This window comes from Larus michahellis, chromosome 9, assembly GCF_964199755.1.
Source record: "Larus michahellis chromosome 9, bLarMic1.1, whole genome shotgun sequence".
In the NCBI taxonomy this organism is placed as follows: domain Eukaryota; kingdom Metazoa; phylum Chordata; class Aves; order Charadriiformes; family Laridae; genus Larus; species Larus michahellis.
Window position 1 is genome coordinate 49,706,321 of NC_133904.1, and position 27,998 is coordinate 49,734,318.

Consider the following 27,998-nt stretch of genomic DNA (forward strand, 5'->3'; position numbering starts at 1 on the left):
ATGACAACTACCTCAGCAGATAGCTCCGGTAACTGTGAACGTTAACTGTGAAAAGTGGCACGCGGAACTGAGCTAGAGTCACAGTAGCTCTGGTTTGGACTATTCAGAATATACCTTTGAGTCCTTCAGCGAGGAGGAAGAAGCTTGATGGCAGCGAGAGAGCGAACCATCTAAATCGTATTGTTCCACAGAGGGTTCAGTGATCCGCTGTGTCGGATGCATTGGAAAGCATGTCGTGGTTGGCAGGCCAAAATCCTGCAGGTATGCAGAGCTTACCATGCTTGAAACCTGTCTTTCTCAGCTTTAAATCAGTGCAGTGCAGACTTGAATCAGCGAAAATAAAAATGTAAAAATTGCGTACAGTGCTCTTGCTGTGCAAAGTGACAGAACCTCAGTATGCTGACTAGGTCTGTGTTTTGCGCTCTCAGGATTTGCTGGCAGCTACGTGCAGAAGGGTGTGATTTGGCCATGGAAACCCTTCTTTAAGTAATTTTGTGATGCTGAAATTCTGTTGGCATTTTAAAAAAAAAAAATAAAAATTCTGCAAGATATCTTGACTCAGTTACCATGTATGAAAAGTAGCTGGGCTGTAAAATAATTTTTTCAAGGGCACAGGGAAAGTTCCAGGACTTGAAATACTTTAAGAGGGCTAGATAGTACCTTAAAGCTGCATCAGACGAGCAGTAGAGAAGCAGGCAGCAGGATGTAAGCCAACTGCCTTAATGTCTTGTTAGGTTTCTTCTGTCTCTATGGGGTCCTCTGTCATTCTTCTACATTCTCCTTTTCTTCAAATTTGGTCTGGTAAGTATTGTGAGTACTTGAAGAGATGGGTGTTTTCTTAAATCTCTTTTTAGTTTGGGAGCTTGTCAGCATGTAGAAACATTGTAGCTTTAAAGATTACCTACAACACTTCTAATATATTTTTAAAGGTAGTGTAGACTTAAGATGTATTTTAATGTCTATTAGCTGTTACTCTTGTAATCTGATTCTACTCAGTTCAATTTGATCAGCTGGTATATACCAGTATATAATTAACCTTGTCCATACTTTAAAATTGGCAACCTGTTTCTTTTCCTACTATAGACAAGTCCAGTAGAGATGTTCCTCCTGTCCCTCATCCATCCAACATTTTACTGCGGGCTGGTTTTGTCTTTTTTTTTTTTTTTCACTCTGCAGTAATAACCAGCACCTTTATCATTAGGAATCCTTTTTAAATATTGCTTAGACACGAAATCCCAACAATGCAGGACAAAATTTGTTGTCAGATATGTATACATGAATCTAAACCCTATTTATTGTAGCGCAGAATATAGCGTTAGATACCAGTGCTTCAAGAATCTGAATAAAGAGATGATCATTGCCTTGATGATGGCTTATTCATGCTACATTTGTATAATTGAACAGTGTTTAATAGAATTTACACTTTTCCTTAAAACTTCTGGTTTTTTTTACAATGATAGGTTTTAATAAACTGGTTTTTTTTAATGGAGGTATAACAAGTTTTTTTAAATTATTCTATGTCTAACCATTGAAATCCTTATTTCTGTCGTCAAGGAGTACGTGCTAGGAGGAATCCTTGCTGTGTGCATAGAGATGTTTTTCATAAGTGCTACCACTTTTTATCTTTACAAGGTTAATGTTTTATAAAATTATGGAGTCTTCTGAATACTACCAGTTAAATGAGAAACTAGGGAATAATTCATAGAAAAATATTTTTGGGAAACTGATCGCTTTCTGCAGTATATATCTTACCCAGAACAGCATATATAAATAATAAAAACTATAGACAACCTGTCATGCTGGTGTCCCTGTAGGGACGCATTATTTCCTTGTATAAGCCCACTGAATTTGCTATTAGTAGCCTGAAAACAGAGTACAGAAGTCAGGTGCTTCTTGAGCGTGCTCAGTATTTTCAACTGGGACTGCACCACATGCATCTTGCTGTCAGTGGCAGTGACTTTTCAGACCTCTTAAAGTCTTTTGTTCTTTCCCAGTTATTCGCTTTTGTATCTTTGTTGTTTCCTCAGTTTCTGCAGAACTGGGGTTGTACTGGAACAAGCTGGAGAACAGGGAGCTGATACAGATACTTCCCCTGCCTCATATTATTTTTCACTTGGATCAATACCTTGAGACAGTTCACCTGAGCTCCCAAGACTCCTTGTACTGCCACAAATGAAGAGCCAATGCAGGGCTGAAATAAATGATGGGGCTGAGCGAGGGAGGAGGTAGATCGAGGTTAAGTTAGCATTACAGATGAAATTCAATGTATCAACAAGCTCTAAGCAGTAGTCTCTGTTTTTCTCAGTGTATCCTGTGCTGTCGTTCAGTGAGGTGATTAGAAATGAGCAATAAGGGATACTTCGTGGGGCAGAAGCTTGCTCAGCATTTCACCCTGAAATCACTGACAGCATCTGTATAGTCCTATGGCTTGGGTTTTCTTTTCCCTCAACAGGCAAAACTGTCACGTTCAAGTAGAGGATTATTTGCCTCCCACTTTGTTTTTCTGCAGTCCTGCTTTCTTTACAGTGTATGTTCAAAGCTACTTTTTTTCACTGTAGATGAGCAGGCTGAAGTAGCGGATTCTGCAGGTATAGAAAGAGATGTCATGGGAAAATGGATTGATCTGAAAAATAAAGAAGCCGACATTAAGCAAGAGAAATCTGTCATCAAAACTCATGCTGGTGAGTTCAGTAACTGCAGTAGACGGTATAATTCTTGTTCCTTTTGAAAGGGGATGTAAACTTTCAACTAGACTTAAATTTTATATATACAAGCTATTAAAGTTAAGCCAGGTAATTAGCGTGGCTTAATTAGCCGGGTAATTAAGTACAAAGTTTCTCTTCTATGCTTTTTTGGAAAGCACTTTGTCTTCTAAAACTGACATGGCTTTGATGCTCCTGAAGTAGTGACGTTATCCTAGTGATGTATTATCACAACATCTGGATACATACATTAAAAAAAATATATCCACATTTTAAATTTAACTGTAGTCCTCAAAATTTTACTGGACTGTTTAGCTTTTTGCTCTCCAGCTGTATGGGTACTAGGAGTGTGGGATTTTTTCCCTCCAAAGTTAAGAAGACTTCAGAATTGAATGTGTGAAATGTTTTCCCCCCCGTTAATCAGTTGTGTTAATGATTGAATTACTTGCTTGCCATGTTTTAGTTCCTTTCCCAAGCTGAGGGAGGCAGCAGGGCACCAGTTTTGGCCAGAACAATGGAGCGGCTTTAACCAACACAATGATGTAGTGTATGGAGGAGGTGAGGGGAAGGGAGGAAAGAAGGATGCTGTTTGCATGGACTGGTTATGCAAGCAACTGGGAGAGCAGATGGTGGGATGCAAGTCCTTCTTAAGTCTTTCTAAAAAGTGGGTCACAGATACTATTTTTAATTAAAAAAAAGAGCAAGAAAGCTGTAGTTGAGCAAAAAATAATTGAAGCAGAAGGGGAATCTTCCTCAATCTGTATGTACATGGAAAGTGAACAAACTCAGAAGTTTTGTAGGTCACCTGTAAGACTGATAACCAGGGAGATCCTCCTGCCTAGGTACTTCATGGCATTGCATTTGCATACAAGCATCCTCAAACTGTCCATATATCATAGGAAAACATGACAGAAGATCATTTTAAGGCTATTCTTAATTGCATAGCTCATTCACAACAGTGGTGAGTCAATGTTATGAGTTCCTGACTCATCTTCAGCATTTATCTTTCTATTCCTGGCTTTCCAAGACTGCCATGTAGTCAAGTGAGAAGACGGTTAATGTAGATCATCTCATCTATAGTAGAGAGGCTTCTCCTGGCGAGCTCCTCTGAGATAGTCTTCCTAAAATACATCGGAATCTTGTGACTATTTGATTCATAGAGAAATTGAAAGTTCAGGTTCGTTGAATGAATGATAAACAACAGTATAACGTTGAGGAAGTTTTCTGTCTTTGCAGAGCTTTTCCTTGAAAGTTACACTTGGGAAGATGTTATCCTCTTAATGATTAAATTTCAGATTGTTGTAGTTCCTCACAAGGGAACATTCTGCCTTTGGTTTATGGACTTGGATGGTGAGGAGAGCCAGAGTGGTCACTCAGTCTTGAGTAGTAAGTTCTGTTTCATTGGCTTGTGCTGATGTATGAAGAGATGCATTGTCTTCTATCTGCCCGTCCTATTGCTTGTCATCTTAGTAGCCAACCACTTCTCAGGTACGTTGTTTCAGTGCTTCCAACCACTATTGGTATGAAGAGCACAAAATAAGCTTCGTGCTTATGCATATTCCATGTAAACACAGTACACTGTCAAGTGATTGACAAGTCATCCCCAAATTCATCAGCATCAATCATACTTAGCCATGTACTACATTTTTTTTTTTTATTGCAGAGTATTAACATATAAACAAAATAAGCACAGCAGCTTTTCTGTACTGACATCTATACATGCCTGCTTCTCTTTGACTTTGACTCAGTAGCCCCCAAGCCTTTTACTTCATCAGCTTGGAGGTACATTAAACTTTTTGCTCATTTCTTTTTCTGCAGTGTTATCACTGCGCTACTGCTGGCAAAAGTGAGAGAGCAGTAGTTCTTAATGTATGTTATTTAGAGGCCTAGGAATGTTTGAGCAGCATCAAGCAGTTTTGTGGCTAAAATACAGTTCAGTCAATATTACCAATTTAACCATTATTGTTATTATGATACTGGTGTCAATGATGGGAAATCTAAAAGCAAAAAAGGCTAGTGTAGATGCAGGCTAATAAATAGCTGTGGTTCCTGCTGTTAAGGTGAAAAACACTGGTGGATACACGTAAACATGTGTGCACTGAGGGAAGTGTGTTTATTTTTCTGCATCAGACTTTTTCCAGGTTGTCCGTAGTATTTCTGAGTAGATCTAGTTTATAGTCACTTTGTGAACAAATTTTCATATGTCCCAGCATTTAATTTTCGATTTACCCAAATAGTAGTAGTAGTTTATTAAAAGTATTTGTTAAAAGTAGTAGTAATCTGTTTATAAGAATTCAGAAAACATCATACTGCTCTGTTTGGAGAAGAGAGCAGGTATCCAATAGTCTATACTGGCTCTTTCCTGTTGCTGAGCTTTTTTAGCACCAGAGCTTATGGCTTGATAACATACGCAGGTTGTGGTATTGCTGCAGACCTAGTTAGGCCCTGAGATTCCAGACTTCCTTCTGATTCTGTAGCAAAATAATATTAGTGTAGGCTAGATGGGGAAATTCCAACCAACAATGTGTAAATGGAAACACCTGCTTGTAAAGAAAGCTCATCTACTTCATTAATGCCTTTATGGAACTGGGAAAGAATCAGTTTCTTCTGACAGATGTGGATTCTGCAAGGTTCTTACTGTCGTCTCATCTTACTAATGTTGGTGGAAACTGAGGGTATCCTTCACCATGCTGGAGGAACTTTACTTGCTTTAAATTCATACTTGTAAGAAGTAGCCTGATATCACAGGCTGTTTCTATCAGTTCTGTGTTATCTGCACAAATCTTCTCAAACCCTGTGTTTGCTGATCGGGCTGTCAGTGTGTTAATCTGAACTGCTGCACTCAATTGTACAAATGCAGATAACTATGAAAATGTTATCTTGAGATGCAGAGTTAAAATCTTTCTGAAGAGTAGTTATCAGTTACTGCCTTTCACAATTATCTCTCCTTTAACCTCATTACATTTTTTCTTAAAATAGAGTGTTAGTAGAGCATAATAACAATAAAATGCCTGCCTATTTTCCTATTAAATCGAAGTTAGACATCAAAGGAAATGGAAGCTCAATAAAGATTTTCTTTATTTTTCTCCCTCCACTCCTATAGATTTAAACCGTCATACTTAAAGATGTAGTTGTGTACAGAAAGCAAAATCTATGTAGGTCACTTAGTTATAAATGACACAGCGTGGTTTAGAATGTAGACATGGGGATTAGCTTATCTGCGTTGGTACACACTGAGTGCTTCTGCAATCAGAGCAGCTTCTTGGTCCAGTTTGTTGCGCTTTACTTTCTAAATCTTCTGTGCTTGGTGACCTTACTGCTGTTGTGATACATGGCTCTGACTGGATGTCTGTTCTGGTGCCTGGTTTTGCTCTTCTTGTCACCTGTTCCTCCCTTATTCCTCTCCAACGAAGAGGGTGTGTGAATGCAGGATTCGGGGCAACCAAGCATCAGCAAAACGTACTTCTGGAACAGTAATTGGCACTGGCGGGGATTCTCTGTAGACAGACATGCAGTGACATTTCAGTCTGCTACCACAAAGGGAGATTGAGCGTTCGAGCATGTCTAGTTCAAAGATGGAAAGGAGGGAATACGTGAAAGACACAAGAAATGAAACCAACCACCAAAGCAAGTGCATAGATCCCCTTGCATGCATCTCTTTTCTTTCAGCTGAAGGACAGGTGAACCTTTTATATGTAGAAGAAAATCTGAAAGTGTAAATAGTCATTATGCAATTAAAAGACTAACTTATCACAATTTAACTGTGTGATGACTTTTCTCACCATTTTTTGTTCTTGTTTCAGTAAAATTATAGTCCTTGATAACTTTTATTCTTTCTGAGCTTATTTACTGTTAAACATGAATTAATATTAAACAAGTAACTTTTTCAAATTGGTTGTGCAGTCAGGTTAAAAAATTGCTGTTCTCTTTGCTAGTGTTTCTTCTAATGTATAGGTATAACATTTTTTAGCTGAGTGGAGTCCTGAAAAGGGATTGCTGTGTTAGCATTAGCTAGCAAAGGTATTCATGAGACTTCTAGTAATGCTTACTGTAATGTTTTGTCTCCTCCTCATTTCTCCTTTAATTACACACATTGAAGTGTTTAGTTGGGCTTCAGTAGTTGCATAGAAGTGAAATCTGGGTAATAAAGGTAGAGAGGTACTCTCCCTTGTTTAAATAGTTGAAAACAGTGGTATCTCTTAAGACCATCATTATATGCTTTATAGGGAAGTATTTTCTAATATAATTACATTTCCTCAAAAAAAAAAAGGTGCTTAACTATAGATTGTAGAATATATTTGAGGTGTTTTCTAGAGTTACTTCAATAGACACTGCTTCTAATTTTTCGATGTCTTATGAATTGCTCCTTAGAGTTATTAGATGAGTTTTAGCAAGTTGCAGTTTCAGGTAGGAAGAAGCTAAATCTGTATTAGGCAGTCATTGAAACTCAGTTTATTTAATGTCATAGTATTTAAGTACTTGCTTAACTAATGTACTTGTGCCGTATCATTAAGTAATCTAATTCTTTAGGGTTCTTATCCCATCCCCTCTTTGGAGACTATTTATAGAGACGTTTATTGTGTAAGTTCCTACAGTTATCATCCAGATTCTTATTTAAATCTACACTGCTGTTGTTACAGTCATTGCCTCTAGGCTTGACATTGGGTTTGGTTTTTTATTAAATAGATAACATGAGGTCACACAGATAGAAGACCAGTAATTCTTCTCTTTCCCTGATACAGTAATTGACACTTCTGTTTTGATTTATGCCTGACAGAAATTACTGAATTATTAGATGGAGAACTGGATGCTCTCCAGTCTTTTTGCACCATTAAGATAAGTAAGATGCGTCAGCAGCTGATCTCTAAGTGGGCAAATGGTGGCAAGTCAAGGAAGCCGCAGCATGGATTCACAGCAAAGAAACCGGAGACAAGTGATTTGAACTGCACTGTTCCTGATCAGCTAATTAACAGAATCCGCCTGAAAAATATCAGAGAGACTGTTAAACAGGTACTGCAAGGACGAAAAAAATTTAGATTTTTGCCTACGCTTTTGGGAGACCCACTAGAAAAAAAAACTGTAGTGTAAGGATCAAGTCAGGCAGACCTCATTGATGCCACGCTCAGGCCTCTGAAAGAGATTGTTTGCTTGATGTCTCAAGATTTACCTTTCTCATCTTTTTGTTAGACAATACTGCAGAACTGTTGCTGGTGAATAATCAAATCACTGTAAAATGTTGTCTGGTGATAAAATAATTATTTGTGTGATTGAGCGATGCTGGGATGGTCAGTTATTGCAGTCCACAATAAGCCTTGGATCAACTGAATGAAGGAAAACCCCTTGTTTTCTGGTTATATTTGCACCTGTTATTTATAGAAATATTCTGCATATTATTTGATTACTTAACACAATTCAAATTGCTTTTCTTTTTCACAAGCCCAGTGTTTTTTTTCCCACCATAGGATAGGCATTCTAACACAGCTCCTCCCTTCAGCTCTGCATCTAAGAGTCTCAAGACTAGTATTTATTTTCTTTTTTTTTTTGCCAATGATACTTGCATTCTTGCTTTGTGCTTGCAGATAGATTTGAATACGCAGTTATGTGGATTTGAGTAGTGACCGTTACCTATAGATGCCTTTAGCCCATAAATCTGGGCCTTGGCAAATGTTTATACTTTGTTTGAAATCAGTACAGAGTGTCTGCATCTGGGAAAGTATTTCTGATAGAACAAAAAATGAGCTTTGAATAGTAATTACAGTCATTTCTTTTGTTTTATCTCTATCACATTTGCTGGCTTTAATTTATTGCCATATAGCATAGTAAAAGTGATAACATATTCTTCTGCTCTGCAAAGCCTGTGCCAGGTGAGCAGGGAGTAGTAGTTTTAAAGTCAGTTCTGGCACGATGATTATTTCAGGCTTCCTGTTTGTTTAAATTGTTTTGAAATTTCAGCAGTCTGCGTTTGTTCATCATATTAATGGTAACCAACCCACCATCCAAATTTTGCAGAATTTTTACTGCCTCTTTATTTGTTTTACAATGTGTTAATACATTTTCTGAGAAGAGTAACTTTGACTGTTATGTCTATTTGCTTCTGTCTTTACCTCCACATAATAGCATTTTTATGCAGAGAAGAAATCAATGAAGAAGATGGAGGGACTTGAGACATGACTTCCTAGGATTGATTCCACTGCTTTTGTAGCAACTCACTGCATTTATGTAACAAGATGGAATCTGTGTAAATTAAATCAGATGAAATTATTGATATTTCATAAATGCACAAATACTGGGATCTGTGTAATGCTATTAAATACACTTAAGATTTCATGATGGATAAACTAACATAGGAATTAATAAGTAGTACTGTTTATCTTACAAAGAAAACTGTATAATTTTGTTTGTATTCTGACTCAGAGCTGCATATAGATATTTGAACTTCAGAGTGTATTTCCATCTTAGAATTCATAAAGATAATCTTAACCTGTATGGTTGGTATTTAAGGCCGTATGTGTACTGCCAGCATAGGAACACTGCTGCTCCTGTAGCCTTATTACAGACAGGCAGTTATATGTGGTGGAATTATTGCTGATTAACAGTTGCTGTTACTGAGTTGAGATGATCAAGTATTTGAAATGTGGAGTAAAAGTTGTTAGTTTAACTTAATCGTGCCTTTGGGAATTAGTGTATTTGCTGTTGTGCAGGACGTGCTCTAAACATATTTAACACTAGAAAAATATGTGTGTGTATATATATTTACACTGGCAAAACTGTAATTTGTACTGAGCATCCACCTAGCGTCAAATGAGTTACACTAATTGAAACAAATTTTTTGCCAGTATAACTGTATCATCACAGTTGGTTTTGTCTGGTCACCAACGTGTTGCTTGGCAATCACATAACTTCCTTTATTTTTACCTTTATTTCTGTGGAAGAAGTCAGTAATGTCGGTGCAGCCTCAAGCATCAGGGAAACTTTGCCTATTGCAAGAGGAAATAGTATATTACGGATCAGTGCCATGGTTCTAAGATACAAGTAGATAACTTTACATGAAACCAAGTTATCAGTGCTGGAAGGGGGAGTACCTTGGGAAAAGCAAATATATTTAGTGTGAAAACATTCAGGTAGGCTCATGAAGGTAATACTGTGACAAAGATTATGAAATAACTTACGACTCTCTACAAAAGCAAATTTTTGTCCTAAGACAGTATCCGTATCTGTATTTTTATTGATCATTCTTAATGGGGTGGCCATCTTGCTAGGACAGACATTGTTTATTGCATCAAAGTCTCATCTTCCAGGTGACAGAAGCTCAAATCCACGAATCTTCAGTGTGCCCTGACTGTCAGCAGAAGAAAGCAGAGCTCGCCGAGATTACCTTCCTCAGACGAATGAAAATTCTAATGGAAAGTGCTTTAATCCAAGAGAAATTGGAAGAACAGATTTACTCCAGCGTAAGCAAATGTTGTGGTACATTTTATATATAGTGTAACGAAAGAATCTGTGAGCCAGATTTCCCCTTGATTTGTGGCAGTGAGATCAGGTTGACCTGAATGTAGTGCAAGTCAAAATAGAATTTGGCTCCATATCATGAATAAAATCCTTGGGACTAACATACTGATCAAGTCATTGGAGCTTGCTTGATTTATTTAAGCTGAAGGTCTTTCCCAGGATGTCCTAGAATTGTTTTGGGTACACCTTAATTATTTCTCCACAATTTGTTTTCTGATGGGCTGTTCAAGACAAAATGGTAAATAGCAAAATGCTGTGATAGCACGTCAGTATGCCCATATGAGTCTTCCTTACTCATCCTTTGGCGTAGTAGTCTCAGAATAGGATACTGCAACATGTTACAAAGGCTAAGGACTCTGAGACACTACGATTTCTTCTTGGAAGAACTGTCTTTGTGTCTGCTGTCACAAAGATTCGAGTTTTATTGTTAGGAAATACCTCTGGAATAGATGGTAGGCAACAGAAGCTGGAACTTACAGAATTCTTTGGGTCTTCTGTGGCTGTTCTTTAGGATGATCTCCCTGAGGGAAGAACTCTCACTTTTGAACGGGAATCAGATTGAAAGTAGATTGGTTTTGAGCAATGAATAAGTAGTGCTCTTTGAAGCCCCAAGATCTGTCTTTCTGTGTTTGTGAGCAGGGTGGGAATTTGTGCACCGTACCATGCGTTCCTTTTTTTAACAAATAATGCCAGTCTCCTGATTTTTGACTCCCATTCACTCTGTACCTAAGATTTGAGATCTTCAGTATCAAGTGAGGCTTCGCTTTTGTTCTCATGTTTCTCCCAGGTTCCCTGAAAAGGCCAGCTGCTTTTTCCTTCCCCTTCTTAGGGAAGAAACCTGCTTTATGGGGCTGATCACTGGCCTCCCTGTTCAACAAAGTTTTTTAAAGAGGATGCTTTAAAAATCCAGCAGAATTGTGCTGATGAGTGCTGCCTCCCTAGTTGCTTTTGAGGGACCGGATGTAGCTGCCAATGGTAGGCCTGTGGTACAGGACATGAGAAATGGCAAGAATACATACCCAAGTAATTTCCATGTTTCGTTTTTATTTCAGGATGTGCTTATACGTATAGGTGAAGCACTCAGAAGCTTTCCCAAACCTTCAGAGGACCCCAGGAACTTATGGCAAAGGCTGAAAGGTCAGAAAATGTAAGGCCTGAAAGTAGTAAACATAACTCAAGGACATAAAGAACTGGGAGAATCTTCTGCGGGCAGTCACGTACTGAATGCCAACGATTGTGGATATAACCTGTTTTGTCAGTGATGAATTGGGTGCTGGTTTAATATTCTTGCAGGTGGAACCAGATATGCCCAGCACGCTGGTGCCTGGGTTATGATTCCACTCTTTATTCTTCCTAAATGCAAATGTTGCAATATATTGTAATCCAACTATATACATTTTTCAAATTATGGAAGCCAACGCTTTCTATTATTAATCTGACAAGTAATAAGTATTGTTTTTTGTGGGATTGCTTGTGGGATTTCAGAGCAGCTCACAGCTGCTTCCATCCATAAGAAAAATAAATGATTCCGTTTTTCAGGGCAGGGAGGTGTAATTACTGGATTTCAGCTCAATCTTTCCCCCCTGTCTCATGTTAAATTGAAAGTGAGAGCCCCAGGTGGAGGAGAAAAAGAAGGTTGCAAAGTAACTATAGAAAGGAGTAAAATGAAATGGGATATTTATAGAACTAAAATAATGAGACTATAACAGAAATTAATCAGCAAGATGCCAACAGGACGAGAAATGACAATAAATTAATCATAGAGCCTATAAAGGGTAGGTGTCTAGGAAGGGAAAAAACAACATAGATTAAAACTGGAATAAGATGCCAAATAATTTTTTTGACCATTTTTTGAATATACTTTGGATTGTGTTGTAATTTTCCGTGATTTTTTTTTTTCAAGATGGCAAAGCCACTATCTTTCAAAGAATGTATCTGGGGGAAAGACTGGCATTCAGTTCACATCTAAATAAGATGGCTTTATGCTGAGGATCGTAGAGGGTTAGACAATGAAATCACCTTCAAGGTAGCCTCGAAAAGTGTATGCCGATCTGTGGGCACAAATGGCAGCCCACCTTTCTGATTATTGCTGACAGCAAGAGCCCATTGCATTGCCATGCACTCACCTTGTGGCTGTTGGACTTGTGTGAGTCATAAAGTTACTGATTCTCATTAGTCTCCGGTTTCCTGACTTCTGTGCGTTTAGATCTCTGAAGGCTGTGGAAATACTGAAGGAATATGCTTATCTATGGACTCTTGCTGAATTTTTGTTACAAAGAAAATAGGATTAAATCTTACCGTTGCATTGTATTTTCCCATTTTGGGACAAGACTATGTATTGTTGAAGCTGGTTTTGTATTTATATCCATGTGGATATTTTCTTTTGTATGCTACATATTGTTTATAAGAGTGCTTGAGGGCTGTTAAGCCTCTTGTTTTCACTTCCCACAGACCAATGGAAAACCTGAAAAGCAATGCCAGGATATAGAGGTAGATAGGCCCGCCTGTGTTAGCAAATACTTGCCTTTTGGTGCTTAAAAACCTACCTTGAATGATTTCACTGGGAAGTGATCCTGAGTAGGTCAAGCCCCAAGTGAAAACGTAATGCAGCCCTAAGTTGTTCAAAGCTAGTTGTCCTCGCTGCTTCATCGGCAGTTTATTCTGGTTTCTTGTAAATTGCAGGTTTAATAGTCCATCGAAAATATTCCCCTAAGCTTGGCTTTAACTTTGTATTGTCGCTGCAGATCACATAGCTACCTATATAATGAATAAACAGCTGCTTGTTTCTTCCCACTACTCTCTAATCCTTAGAAACATTTAAATCTCTGAAGTCTCTTACCTTCCAATTTTATAAACCGTTTCTTTTTAGATATTGCATCCCTGTGCCTTATTTGCTTTGGACTACGCTCCCTGTTTCTCTCGAGTCTTTCAAAGTCTCTAGCAATTTGCTTAACACTAGGCAAAGGACGCCCGTTGCTCCACATGAAGTCTCCTAAGGGCTGTCAGATACAGAAGTGCTGATCAGGAATTGAATCCTTTGAAAAACGTAATTTTGTTGCTACTGCCAATGGATACAGCTTTCAGCCCCTCCAAAAAAACCACAGCGAGTTCCAGGACTCTTAAATATAGATTGCTTATTTTTATAAGTAAAAGAAGACATTTTGATATTTTTCCTTTCAGTACATAGATGCTTTCTAGAAATACTGAAATATTTCTTTGCAACTCTTCTCAAGCCTTTAGGTAAAAACATTGAAGTATGAGCGTTTTGGGTTAGGCATCTGGCAATGTTTGTCTGTGAAACAGTGTTCACACTCGCACAGCACAGTGGCTGAACAGTTCTTGTTTGTTTGCATGAATGATAGAAAGACAATTCAGATAGCTCCTCAGAAAAATCAAAGCATATTTTGCTTACGTCTGTGCCATGCATTTTCCTACTGCTCACTATGGTTCTTTCATTTTTTATCAGGAGTCACTCTGAGATCTGAGTGTTTGTCTTCTGTTTTCTTGTAGCAGCTATTAGGGATGTACAACAGAATGAATGATCTGAGTCTCTAAATAATTTATTTCATAATCCTGCAGTGTTTGAGACGAGATGCAAAAACTCTGACATGGAGGATGGGGTGGGGGGGATCGGAGGGGGGTAGTACATCATGTCCCTTCCTTTTTCCCCCTTACAGGAGCTTTCCCCTCCTTCCCTCAGCAGCAGATTTTTCTTTTGATCCAAAGAAACACTCTGAAACTATGATCAAGAAATATTTATTTATCTGCTCCCTTGCTTGTGCTTGCTGGGGCATGAAAGGAGTGAGGTGGATCAAGGGTGAATCACATGGCAAGTAATACTGGATCAAATCAACCTGCTTATTAAAAGTACTTTGGAGCTTTTGCTTTCTAGCTTTCATGCTACACATAGTTGCGTTATTTAATCTTCTGAAAGATTTGTGATGTATTAAGAGTTTATTGCTCTGAACTTTGTACAAATACAGAAGGGTTTTTCTTACATACATTGTTTTATATTATGTGTGCACTGATAAACGTTTTTGTGATGTTATATTTTATGACCTACCCTTTGGATAAACTTACATTCCTCAAATTATCATTAAAATCAGTTTCCTGTTGACTGCAGCATTGTAGTTTCTGCTTCACTTGGCCTAGCTTTCTCTACAAAAAAAAATAAAAAATTAACCTGGTTTCCAGGTTCAGTCACTTCTTAGTCTTGTTTCTAACCATTTCCAACAAATACAAAGGCCAGGGGACTTTGTATTTGTTTCTCTCTTAGGATAAACTTCCATCTCATTGACAATAGGCTACTAGCACGTGTTGGAATGGGAGTGAAGTCTGAGTGCAATTAACGTGCGTGGATATCAACTGGGAACAAAAATAAGCACGTTTGAATACTGTTTTCCATCTGCTTTAGAAGTATGTCGTCACAGAATGGCGGAGGTTTGAAGAGACCTCTGGAAGTCATCTTATCCGACCTCCTGCTTGAGCAAGGTCACATAGAGCCAGTTGGGACCTGGTCCCACTGCTCCACTAGTCCTTACGTTAATCTTGAATCTTTTTTCTGAAACTATACTAAAACACAAAATGCTTCAGGCCCCCTTGGGGCCGGTGCCTTTTCATAAATCCATCTCCCAGTCATGGGTTTGTTGTGTGGCAAGAGTCAGGTTTTTTGTTTGTCTTGGGGTTGTTTTGTTTTTTTTAACCATAGCCAGTTTGATCACCTTCCAAGAAGAGGAGCTGAACCCATTTATTCATATTGGGAGCTTGACAGAAATTTTAAACTGGTGGCACTGAGGACAAGGCTTTGCTGCTGGAAGGGATGATGTTTCCCCTGCGAAATTGTTAGCTGACACAGCGCCCAGATTCTTCTTCAGTAAAAACCTGAATTGTAGCTTTCAGTGCAGCTATTCCAAACCATACATACATACTCCAGCAAGAGCTGGAGTGCTTCCAGCTATGTATTTTTAAAGTGTTTTGAAATATACTTGCATTCTTCAAATTGTAATTTTATTACTATTCAGTATGCTTTTCAGAGAATGACTTTTTTCATTTTCTCCACTCAGTAAGAGCTAACCTAGACACCATGTGCAAATTGTTACTGCCTGCAACAGAGTTGGTATTCTAAATGCCACTGTGTTTAAAAAAAATGTTTTTTAATTTTGTGAATACATACATTAATCTTATGAATACTGCATTTGCATTGTTTTTATACAACTAGCTAGCTGTTCCCTTTTTCTCCACAACTGATTCTGAAGATCTTTGCCTGCACTGGCAGCAGGGTCTGCATGGGGGCGGGCTGGGAAATGAGGGGGAGTGTACACCTTCTGTCAGTAAGGTATAGGTCCTCTGTCTTTCAGATTACCTATAGAATTGAGCAGGATACCTTCAAAAAAAACCATTTTCCAGCTTCTGGGCATGAATATTCACTGCTTATTTATTCATTTATTTATTTCGTAATAAAATAGTACTGTTTGTTCTCACATAGACTTGTGTGTATGATCCATAAATACGTTTGTAAAATATATCTGTAGCATGTAACAGAATCCTTTAGAATATTCTGTGAAAATTCATATTTTTAGTTGATAGCACTTTAAGAACATTTACATCCTCATCTTGACATTTTTAAATAGAACATTTTTTGCCTACAGAAGTAAGTTTACAGCATCATCACAGTATTATAGCTTGTTTAAAAATACATAACAGCATTAATGGTAATTGCAAGCAAGCTATATACTTGAGCAGGGTTTTTGTTTGTAATTTTACATGTTTTCTACTTTTTAAAACAATTACGTTTATTAATATTACATCCATCACTTCGTTAGAAAATATTACTTAGATATGCTACGCACAATAGATCTGTTGTTTTTCTGTGACATATTACAGGCTATGAAAATAGAAACACACCATTGTATGGTTGGTTTAAAAAAAATGACAAGCCTAGTTAAAAAAAGTGCGTTAGGCTTGCTCTTTCCTTGGGAAGTTTAGGTTCCACTAACGTTGGATGTCCTTAATCCACTGGAGGTTGTAACGCCGCTAGCACCTCTCGGCACTGAACCGTAGGGGAAAGAAATACTGACTTACCACCTAACACATGTAGGGCTTGGTCCTGCACATGCCTTCTGCGGGGAACTCCTGCTGAAGACATCAAGAGTTCTTCAGCTCCAGGCTTTCAGGACCAGGCTGCTACTGCTGAGTATCTGTGAATGATTGACTTCAGACTCCAATTGGATTTCAAAATCTTCAGCCAGATGATTAGATCAGTGCAAGGCAACACAACTCCACTGAGTCTTATTGACTGCGTTGGTTTGTGTTAACCAAAATCTGACCCTCGGCCTTCCGCGGGCCAGTGGATTTTTGAAAGGATGTGAGCGACAGGTTTGAATATACTGTTTTGGTAATACAGTAGAGATTAAAAATACATGGTTGTGTTGGTTCTACTTTGCACAAATGAGACTAAATATATAAATATATATATGTATAATAAAGCTGTAGGAAATCTCCAAACTGCTAACAACTCTTATAAATGAGAAAAAACAAGGATATATTTGCTTGGAAATTTCATAGTTGCTGTTCTTTTATTATTTTCATTTTCAGGTAATGCAAGAGTATTTTGTGGTGGACCTTTTTTTTATGAAACAAGTCCAGGCGTGCTTTGGAAAATGCTCTTTTCATGGTCTTTCTGGTACTCCTCTTGTGCTCTCTGCAGTTTTTTACCTCTCAGTTTCCATTTGTGAAAACAGTAGGTTACTATGGATGTCATTATCAAAGAGAAAATAATAATCAGCACTATTATCAGTGCAATAGTGGATGAGAGGGATCCCTCTAGCTGCTTAGTTTCAGTGTCTCTTGTTGTGTTTAGTTTGGCAAAGTTCTCATAGTCTGTTGAGGCCAAAAGTGTGGGTACAGGAACTTCTTTGAACTTGGGCCTCATTGGGATCCAGTAGCTGTTCTTACTCGGTCAGAATTTCTGAAGCAGCAAGGACTATGATTCCCTTGTCACCTGTGGCATTCGTAAGACAGTTTTCTCGGGTTCTCCAGGCATAGATGAGGCTCAGAAGCTTTGCTTGTTTATGAAGCCAGGGAGCGTCGGAATAACAGTGTGTGTCACAAAGTTTACAGCACAGGGCATCTATAGCCGAAGTTGTGTAAGTCTGAAACGCGTGTGCTCTGTTGTCTTCTTTCCCAAAGGGCGGGGGAAGCTGCTTAGCTGACTGCCCGTTTGTGATTCTTTGTTTTCTTGAAGAGATAATTGAAGAAAATCGAATCAATTTTCCAGTCGCATTGTGGTGCCAGGGCTTATCTTCAGGCTTAAGAGAAAAACAAGCACTGCAACAAGTGTAGTTTATATCTTACGAGTTTGTTCAGTGAGAGGTTTTTTTTCTTCCCCCAAATATTCCCAAAAGAGAGTGAAATCAAAGGCATATTTTTTTGCTGAGAGGCAGGCTTGGTTTTGCTAACATCATAGCCATTAAAAAAGTCAGCTACAAAACAGGAGCTCTCGTGTTAACGAAGGGTTTTTATCTTCCCCTCTTCTTTGATATTTGCTCTCAGACTTGGCTTGTCTGGAGAGGATTTTGATTTGGGGACTTTGTCCTCGTTATACTGGAGTTTAGGAGATGTCCTCACTGATTGCAAATCTGGAATCTGGAAAAATGACCTGGGTGAAAAATGACACAGGATTATTTAAGAGGTGAGATCCCCTAAGGGCAGTGAGCGGTAATCTAGAATTTAAAAACCTTACTCTTTCGTAATTCTGATAGAATTTCAAATACATTTAAGCCATTTGGCTTTGATACATGCTGCGTGTGACAAATCCTAAAATATTTATTCATCTGAGCAGTTCTGAAGTTCAAAGAGCTGGTCTGCCCTCCCCCTTCCCTTCCCTCTTCCAGATCTCACCTTAGAGTTAAATCTGATGAGGAACAAGGCTGGCCTGTTCTTACTGATTTCTGCTTCCTATCAGGACAGTAGGATTTGGCCCTAGGATTTTGGTATTTTAATCTGAGGAGCTGTAAGTGCTTACAGAGCTACTTATTTCAAATAACAGATTGCTCTAAACCCCCTCCACCCTACTCCCAAATGCTTTGAGGCCAAAATTAGGTTTCAGAGATCTTGCGGCATAACTGTTTGTTCGGAGATGCTCTGTTTGATAGGGTGCAGTTGTAATTCATCCTCGTTACAGAAATCTGTGGTTCATCCCACTTAGGCTAGCAGAGAATTGAGGGTCTCTTTTACTAATTAACAGCACGTGCTTGCTTGTAATAAAGACTGTTTACTATAGATTAGCATTCTGTTGATGTTAGAAGATGTAAATGAGCAGTTCTTGCCAGTTTGGAACAATATGTTCACATAGTCAAAAATAAATGTTGATTTTAAAGAAAGTTTAAAAGCCGGATTTTACTGTAGTTTAGGACAAAAAAAAAAAGTGATTGTAAAGCTGATTGAAAGTTCATTTCCCATAAGGGAACAAGTGCAACATACCGTATCTTTGATGAATGTCTACACGTTGCACTGCTGGCAAGATGTGTATCAGGAGGTTATGACAGTAGAATATTTTAGTGCTACTTAGCTGTATAGTCAACATCTTTCTCAAGTAGTCTAAAGAAAGAAACTGCAATAAAAGAACTTAAGAAACTGAGAAATGCCCCTCTGATTTATGGAGTAGCCAAGTGTCCACCACCCACATGAAAGTCCAGGAGAGTGGAATGTCTCAGCACTAATGAAAATCAGATTCTTGTCATACTTGCCTGAACCTGTATCTCATCTCATCTGTATCCACAGCTATCAGATTCCTATGGGGAAGACATAAAATCATTAGGCATCTGGTACTGTTCCAAGAAGGTGACTCTTGTTATTGGTAACTCCATTTCACCATCAGTTCAGGTATGTGTATTTTCAAAAACAAAACAGGAATGCTTTTAAAATCTTAAGTCTGCAAAGTACTGCTTCTGCTTCAGCTGCATTTGGGGAGAAGGAGACTGCTTTTATGGACAAATCCCTGCCCTCCAAAACAATGTCCGAGGACTGTTCATGGCTCTGCTGCAGACTCTTGAGTGACTATGACGGAACCACTTGGTGTCTGTGGGTACTAAGGCAATGCTACCACCACTTCCCAGTCTGCCTTGCTCTCAAGCTGCTTGAGGGCAAAGAATGCTTCTTCCTGTTGCTTGTGGGTGACTTGGTGAACCAGACTGGCAAGCAAAGGGTGCAGGGTGTTGTAGATGAGAGAAACTTTAAAAATTGCAAAACATGGCTGAAGGGGACCCACCTCTAGTTTCTGCACAGAAGTAAGCAAGAGCCAAGAAGAAAGCTTTATGGGAGAAGCTCTTGCTTTTTTCTGGGAATCAAGATGGCTGGATGTCAATATGAAGTGCCTGTACACTAATGCATGGAGTGTGGACAAAAAACAAGAGGAGGAATTAGAGAAGTTGCAAGGTGATGATCTCAGTGGGATCACAGGCGTGGCTCACACGACCAGAGTGCTGCCATGGAAGCTCAGGAGAGCAGACCATGGCCTTTTCAAGGACCTGCCTGGAAGACTCTCGTATAGGACACCCTGGAGAGAAGAGGGGTCCAGGAAATGTGGTTGATTTCCAGTGATTTCCTCCACCAAACTCAGGAATGATCCATCCCAATGTGCAGGAAATCAAGTGAAGGTGGCAGGAGGTCTGCATGGATGAACGAGGAGCACCTGAGAAAACTCAAACATGAAAAGGAAGCATGCAGGAGGTAGAAGCAGGGACAGGTGACCCAGGAGGAACAGGGTGACACCATCTGAGCATGCAGGGATGGGGTTAGGAAAGCCAAAGCCCTTTGGGAGATGAGTCTTGGAAGGAACATAAATGCACCAGGAAGGGGTTCTATAGGTATATCTGCAGCAGAAGAAAGGCTAGGGCAAATGTGGACCTGAATGGGGCAGCGGACCTGATGACCAAGGACATGGAAGAGGCCTCAATACCTTTTTTTGCTTCACTCTTTTCTGGTCAGATTTGCCCTGAGTAATCCCAGCCCTCTAAGACCAGTGGGAAAGTGTGGCACAGTGAGGATTTACCCTTCATACAAAAGTTTACCGAGTTAGGAAATGCTTAAAGAAACTACTGAACGTTCACGAACCCATGGGAGCTGATAGGATAAACCCGTGAAGTGCTGAGGAAGCTGGATGGTGTCATTGCAAGGCTGTTCTCAAGAAGTTTTTAAAGGTCATGGTGACCTGTGGGAGGTTTCAGAGGACTGGAAACTGGTACATTTCCTTCCTATCTTCAAGAAGAGCAAGGAGAAGGATCTGGGGAAGTACAATCTGGTCAACCTCACTTCAGTCCCTTGGGAAGGTAACATAGCAAATCTTGGAAAGCATTTCCAAACATACTAAGGACAAGAGGGTAGTTGGGTATAGTCAGCATGGATATATGGGAGGGAAAATAACCTTGACCAACCTGGTAACCTTCTATGATGAAATGAGTAGCCCAGTGGATGAAAGAGAGCAGTGGATGAGCTCTTTGGAGAAGCTTTTTACACTGTCTCCCAGACCATTTCATTACAAACTGAGGAAATACGCACTGAATAAATGGACAGCGAGGTGGATTTAAGACTGGCTGAGCTGCTGGTCTCAATGGGTTTGAGTCAGCAGGACAAAGTCCACTGGGAGGCAAGTCAGTAGTGGAGTACCCTAGGGGTTGATACTGGGGTCAGTGCTGCTCAATATTGTCACTGATGACTTAGGTGATGAGATATAGCGCACACTCAGCAGGTTTGCACGTGATACAAAACTAGGAGCAGTGCCTGATAAACCTGGTAGTTGTGCTGCCGTTCAGAGGGGCCTCAACAGGCTGGAGAAGTGGACGGAGAGGAACCTCATGAAGGGGCAATGCAAAGAGCTACCCCTGGAGAGGAACCACCTCGTGCACAAGTACGTCCTGGGAGCCAACTGGCTGGAAAGCAGCTCTGGAGAAAAGGACCTGGGGGGTCCTGGTGGACACCAAGCTGAACATGAGTTGGACCTCTAGTACACTGCTTAAATTCCGAGAAGACTGTTCATATTATCTGTAATCATTGTATTAAGTACACACTCACAGACACGCGCAAAGCACACATTTCTAGTTGAGTCAGGTTCCATCGACGGAAGTTTCAATGTCAACACTTTCTCATGAGGAAATCTCCCATTAAAAAAAACCCAGAACATTCTGCATTGTCCATGCTCTAATTCAAACAGTAGAGAATAAATTATTCTGACATTGTTTTGTTGTTTTTCTGTGAGTCATAAGTTTTCAGTGTATTCTGTCTGAGCGTTACGAACATGCAAACTAGTATCTCAGGACTATGCACATTTAATTCCCATTAACATTTAATAAAATATATTAGAAATGTTCAGGTATTTACAAAAATATTTTGAGTGATTTTTTTGGTCTGGAAATACTGATCTGTTGGAAGAAACTTCTAATGAAAGCATATTAGAGTATCTGTAAGCTGAATACATTTCTGAACCTTATAATGGAATAGTCATGTGTTACTGTGATACTTACTTAAGCGTTGGCTATCCATGTGGTCCACGTCCTTGCCTAGAGATGGACTTTGCTACTGTGGCTCGTGTTTCCCTATCTTCCTGTTTTAGCAAGCTGATGTTTAAAGTACAGTACAACTCGGTATAAGGTGGGGAGGACAAAATCTGCTCCTTGTTTTGTAATATCCTTAGGATGGGCGTTGTCTTTCCTTTTGTTCCTCAAGCTTGACCTCTGTGCCTCTAAGTAGAGTACTCCAACAAAGTACGACAAAGTAGAGACAAATATATTTTTGAGGTTTTATGTAGTTTTTGAGGATGGAAAGTTAAGAGCAGCTTGAATGCAATTTATATGAGAGGAACAAAGGAAATGACAATAACAGAAGTCAGTGTCTCAAATATTAATTCAGGTTATTGGCATCTGTCAAATACTGAATTACTGAAAAGAGAGAAGAATGTTGATCAACGGCTTTTTGATTTCACTGAGACGCCTCCCTTTTTATAAGGGCAAAACTTGCCTCTATTTGCTAGTGACTTGGTAATAATGATGTTATCTGTGTTATATTAAAAAGAGTAATGATGATTTGCATTGAATGCTTAAAAAATTACATTTTTTTTTAAATCAAAATGCCTGGTGGGAAACCAGACTTGTACAAAGCTGTAACTGCCTATGTCTTGGGGTTTTTTTTATTGTTAGGATAACTCTGTTTTCTGATTCTGTGTTTCAGTTAAAGGAAAGACTGAGTTTGGCGAATGTCTGAAATCTTCAGCTTCACTGGGAGGATGAAAGCCAGAAATTACACGTGAGCTACTGCAGTTTTAGTTTTTTAATAGGAAGCTGATGGTACATCCCTGACCTTTAGGCTAACTCAAGCATGCTTTCTTTGACTTCCTGATTATATTTTTTGAGTACGAATAGTTGATAAGGACCTGTAAATCAGCAGCAAGTGAGAAAAGTGTAGAATACTGTTCTCAAATGAACACAAAAACATCTTTCTAAAGTAAAGATGACTGACCTGAAACTATAAGTCTGCTCCTTGTGAATGAATATAAAAATCCCTTTGATTTCAGTAGTAGGAGAATCTTTTGTTGCTGTCTTTGTGTGTGTGCGTCTTTCATGTACTCATGCATACATACACTGTGCATTTTCAAGTGTTGAGTTACTTCTAGCATTTGTATCATCTTAAATATGTATTGGCTTTTTAATATAGTTTCAGGCTTGCTTGCCTTCTTTCCGCCTTCAGCTTGTGTGTAAATTTCCCTGCTGCCTTGCAAATTATCTCTTCCATTTTTATTGCATTACAGAAGAATGTGCCTCCTTTCTCTAAATTTGCATCTTTTTGATGTAAAAACATTTGTATGAAATGTATCCATCATGTTATAAACCTGGTATGTAAACGATTCTTTTCTGCTCCAGAGCTGGTGTAGCGAGACATCTACCAATACACTTGTGCACAAAATTGCAGATGAAAGCCAGAGTGGGAGCGAGAGCAAATGAAAGTGGGGACAAGGAGGAGAGAGGGCAAGGAGGAAGGGATGGGAGAAGGAGAGAAGGCAGGAAAGGCTTCAGAAAGCATGTTGTGAGATGTTTTAGCCTTGCTACTTATTTTTTTCATAGCATCTTCTGTAACCTCATGTGTAAGACTAAAGGGCTGGCTTTTAGGACTATTTTAAATATATACATAAGACCGCCCTTGCCATTTTCAAAATCTGTGTACATACTAATACGCATCCGTCTTTAGCTTTGCATGCTTAAAATACTTTTGGAAATCATAAGGTTGCAAGTCTTTAAAGTGCTGGTGAGCTTTCAGCTGAAAGCCAGTTAGGCTTTATACGTTCCAGTAGGTTCTGTGCACTTTGGGGATGTGGGCGTAAATAATAAACATTGGGTTGTTACAGAAGGACACTTTAGGCGTGTTTGTAGTGTCACTGGATTTGTAGGTGTCAAACACCGTAGATTTATCTGAGAAGTCCTGAAATCAAATAACCTCTTTATGCCTTTGTCTGCCACGTCTTACACATATGTCTTCCAGATAACCTCTTGATGCCTTTGTTTTGTTAATCTCAAGACAAAATAGAAAAAATGAACTATATTGGATTTTTACACATAGTCATCCTTAGAAACTTGATTTGCATAAAACGCTTGCAATTACGTCTAGTGATATAACTGGCAACTTAGATAAAGATTTAAGCAAGTCAATTAATCTTATAATTAAGTGTATAAAATTCTAGCCCTAGTCTCTCAGAATGCTTTACACTATTTTATCCTAGTGAGCAAGAAAGCTCTGCTTTTAGCAGTTGTTCAGCTTGTTCTGTCTTCATTATACCTGAGGCTTTCTCTTTCCTTCTGCAAGAAGAGACAAAGACTGCAAGTTTTGGAAGCACTTGTAATAACTCCTTCCAGCATTGGTCAGATCTGTAAGTCCACAGAAAGGTCAGTCTTGTTCCTGTGAAAGGAGTTCATCTAGTGGGATCCTGTTTCTCCTTAAAGCTGCAAAGGGCTTGGATAACTTCAAGGGACAGTCTAGTCTGTGTATGGCAAAAGCAAGTAATTTTAGAGCAGAACCTGATACCATCTTACCTCTGCATTGAGAGACGCTGAGCAACACAGCTTCTGTTGATTCAGGTGGAAGTTGCAGGACATCTGCTTTTATGTTCCAGAAGAACTCGTGTGGGCAGGTGTCTGTGCTTAGTGTGGACCATAAATGCAACATACTGTTTTCCTGGGCATTTAGTTTATAGAGAACCCATATGGAGCTAATTCTGGGTTTTAAGGTTTTAATTTCAATTAAGTAATCCCTGAAGCACAGAGCAATTGAAGCAACAGACCTGTTGTCTTGTAGATTTAGACTCTCTCTGAAACTGATACTCCTCCCACTGATTTTATTGGTGACTTCTCATGATAGCATAACATGTTAATTTAGTATAACTGTGATTTGATAAACAGCAGCAGCTTTTTAGGTGTGATTACAGCCTTCTTGTAACCGCATGTTTCGGCAGATACTATCTTTTGTCTATACAAAGTTCAAATCCTTATGGAAGTCGCTGGTGCCTGTTACCAGGAGCAAACTACACGCAAGTCATGTTATAGACTGAACACCTGCTGAATTCTGTCCTTAAAACAGTGTTACTAAAATATACCTATGGTACATATTTTAGCCTTCTTGTCTATATAGTGGTGTGAGGAAAGTTCATCATCCTGATTAATGAAATCCTTGTGTGACATTTTTAGGGTCGCTTTGAAGCTGTATATCGAATGCTCCCCATAGGTGAGGCTCAGGCATGCTGTCATAAAACATGTGAGGAAGACACAGTGAGACTTATTCCTTTCACGTGCTCAAATTTGGGGAAGGGTTTGGATTTTTTTTTCCTTTTCCTTTGAATGTGGAAAACAGTGCTGTATCAAAGTGCTGTTCTGTAAACAGCTGAACAGACCTGTTCCTTCATGCTGTTCACTTCGAAATAGGCTTCACTGCATTTTAAAAACTATGTTGAGATTGTTTTTCTCAAACCAGCACACACTATCCTCTTTTCAGAGGGCTGATTTTCCTGATAAGCCATTCTTTGTTTTTCCTACTAAGGGAACAGTCTTATATCATCAGCTTAGAAAAAATGTACCCTGTAAAATGTGGATTCTTTTTTCCCTTTGAAATCGTCTTTCATGGTTAACTTTTTGCTAATTTAGTTCTTATTCATTTCTTCTGCACAACATTCTATGCTGTTCTTCCCACATACCTTTCAAAATCAGGGGCAATTACATCCTGCGATTACAGAGGCAGCCTGTGAATTTTTTCATTAGTCTACATTTTAAAAGTTATTCTGTGAAAACACAAATGCTGGAATGCAAACAATTCTCTAGCCTACGCTGGTGCTTAAACTTGCTCAGCGATTTTTTTTCTGTTTGCCTGTTTCTAGGATCAGTTTGTCCTAATGCTCTGTGTTACGTGTTTTTTGGAATCAGAACAAGTACTTACCAGTCCAGGTAGAAGGGGTTGTTCTCCTGAGTTATAGGATAGATGAAACTGAAAGCTCTTTAGAGCGGAACTCAAATGAACAAAACCTAAGAATCTTCATAAAATAAGATCTCAAGACAATCAGTGGCCTTTTCATTCAATTCTCAGTTTCTTTGCAGGTGAAGGAGGGTTCTGATTCCGGGCTAATTGGTTGTGAAAGGGAGATGAACAAATGAGATGTGCTTTTGCATCCCCCTCCCTTTTTTAATATCTCCTTTTTTCTCCTTCCCTACTGCTAGCAAGGAAAGTAATTACAGATGGGACACTTTGCAGCCTTTCTTTTCGATCTAAAATCTGCCAAGATTGAAACTCCTGCAGGGATAACATTTTTTTAAAATGTGCCAAAGAGCAAAAGATTGTTTGAACATTCAAGTGTTCATCCAACTCATTTAAAAAGAAAACTCTTCTCCTTCCAGCCAGTGTGCCTGTTCTTGATGAATGTTACAGGCTAGCTCTACAATATATTCAATTCTCAGGGAATTTCACCTTTAAAATTGTGCAGGAAAAATAATAAGTTGAAGGGTGGGAGGGAGCAGGGGGCTGAGAGGGGGAGTGATGCATGTCATTTTAGATGCAGCTACTTTGTGTCTGCACGTTTCTGGAATAAGATCACATTTCTTTTTCCCCAGCATGGAATGGGGACAGTCTCTGTCTAATTTGAGAGTTGTAGGTAAGCAGAAAGCACCCTTCCTTCCTCCTCACTGCCCGCCTCTCCCAGTCCTAAAGCCCGGGCAGCTGGTCTCTGGGGTGGGTAGAACTGGTGTGCGGTAAGCTGGTCCCAGCACAGAGGCTGAAGGAGGAGGCTGGGGATGGAATAAGGAAGGGAATAAAGACTTTCTTTAAGCATTCAGTGCTTACTGGTCAGCATTGACTTTCCTTGTAGCTACAAATCACATTCCAAATGGGAAAAGTTATGTGAAATGCATTTGAGATCAGTGAATGTGTTAGTTTACACGGCAGTGCTTTAGCCGTGGCTGGGAGGGGATAAGGGACATGTCACCTTCCCCCCTGTGTGGGCTGAGGGGTTCTACCTTCCTGCATAGGTAGGAAGACATGCTGAGCTGGTGTATGTATGGAGGGGGAGGAAGGGGTGTGCTGCTTCTGTGGGGGGAAAAAAGGGGACAAGTAACATGGGTAACTGAGAGGGAAGCTTATACGAGTGTGGAGAAGCGGGCGCATGATGAACAGGAAAGGGTGAGGGGTCCCTGGGGGGGATGGAGAGGAAGATGCACAATGCATGAGAGGAGGAGGGTGTGTTTATAGGGGTGTCAGCGCACCTTTGTGCTATGAGGGAGGATGTTAGATGTCTTTGTGAAGGGTGGGGGTGTGGTGGGTGCATGCGTGGAAAGCTGCTGGTACCCGGGGGAGGACGGTCGTGCCTCTGACCAGAGCTGGACGGCCCCATTGGGGGGCTCTGGGCCGGGCTGGTGGGCAGCGGGGTGCAGCCCTGGGCGCTGCTCTGCTCCGCGCCGTGCCGTGCCGTTCCTGCACGCTGGTACCGCGGTGCTGTGCCATAGCAGTCCCGCACGCTTGTGCCGCGCTGCCCGGTGCGGTGCCGTGCCGTGCCGTGCCAGCCTGCGTGCTGGTACCGCGCTGTGCAGCGCTGCGCTGTGCCAGCCCCGCACGCCGGCTATCGCCGTGCCGTGCCGTGCCAGCCGTGCCGTGCCAGCCCCGGGTACCGCACCGTGCCGTACCCCGGCTGGGAGGCTGCGGAGGCTGGAGCAGGATGCGGGGGAGCACCCGCCTGCCCAGCCGGACAGACGGCAGGTCTGCAGCAGGCGGTTTCCGATGCTTTTTACTGCTGCGCTCTGCGCCCCGCGCCAGGAAAATGAGCTTTGTCGGGAAATCAGCTCGTTAGGTAGATTCCCTTTGAAAGGGACACACGCGCCCTTCGCTTAATGGGGACAGAAAGGAGGCTTTTCACTGTGTCCGTTTAAAAAATCGCGACCACTGCCCCCTCCCTCCTCCACTTTCTAATGAGCCTCCGGTTCCGCACAAAGGATTCATCATAGCCATGCAGCACTCACCTTCTCCGGCCACATCCTCGCCTCGCTGGGCTACTTGCGGAAGGGGAGAGCGATCGGGGGTGGCAAGGCTGGGAGCCCCTGCTGAAGCCTGACCGTGGAGGTAGCCTGAGACCTTGCGAACTGGCCGGTCTCGCCCCCCCCCGCCTTAGTCTTTAAAACCGCGAGGCGGATAGTGCTGAAGAGGCGCGTTATTTGTGCTGCAGCTGCGGGGAGGGTGGAATAGCTCCACACACCCGCTACCTCAGCAGCACTC

The 27,998-nt window shown here is 40.3% G+C and overlaps 1 protein-coding gene and 1 long non-coding RNA gene across 2 annotated transcripts; one reads left to right on the forward strand and one right to left on the reverse strand.

Annotated features, from left to right (window-relative positions):
• On the forward strand, positions 1-22,724 carry C9H8orf48 (chromosome 9 C8orf48 homolog). The gene is given in 8 exon segments (XM_074600342.1): positions 1-27; positions 29-201; positions 203-261; positions 2,559-2,681; positions 7,480-7,712; positions 10,001-10,153; positions 11,264-11,348; positions 22,434-22,724. Coding segments are annotated over 8 exon segments (912 nt in total). The 3' UTR covers positions 22,493-22,724.
• LOC141748380 (uncharacterized) lies at positions 15,619-27,998 on the reverse strand. Its single transcript, XR_012588973.1, has 3 exons — positions 27,746-27,998; positions 18,959-19,003; positions 15,619-17,868 (listed from the first exon to the last, which is right to left on the reverse strand). It is a non-coding gene; the product is annotated as an uncharacterized LOC141748380 (long non-coding RNA).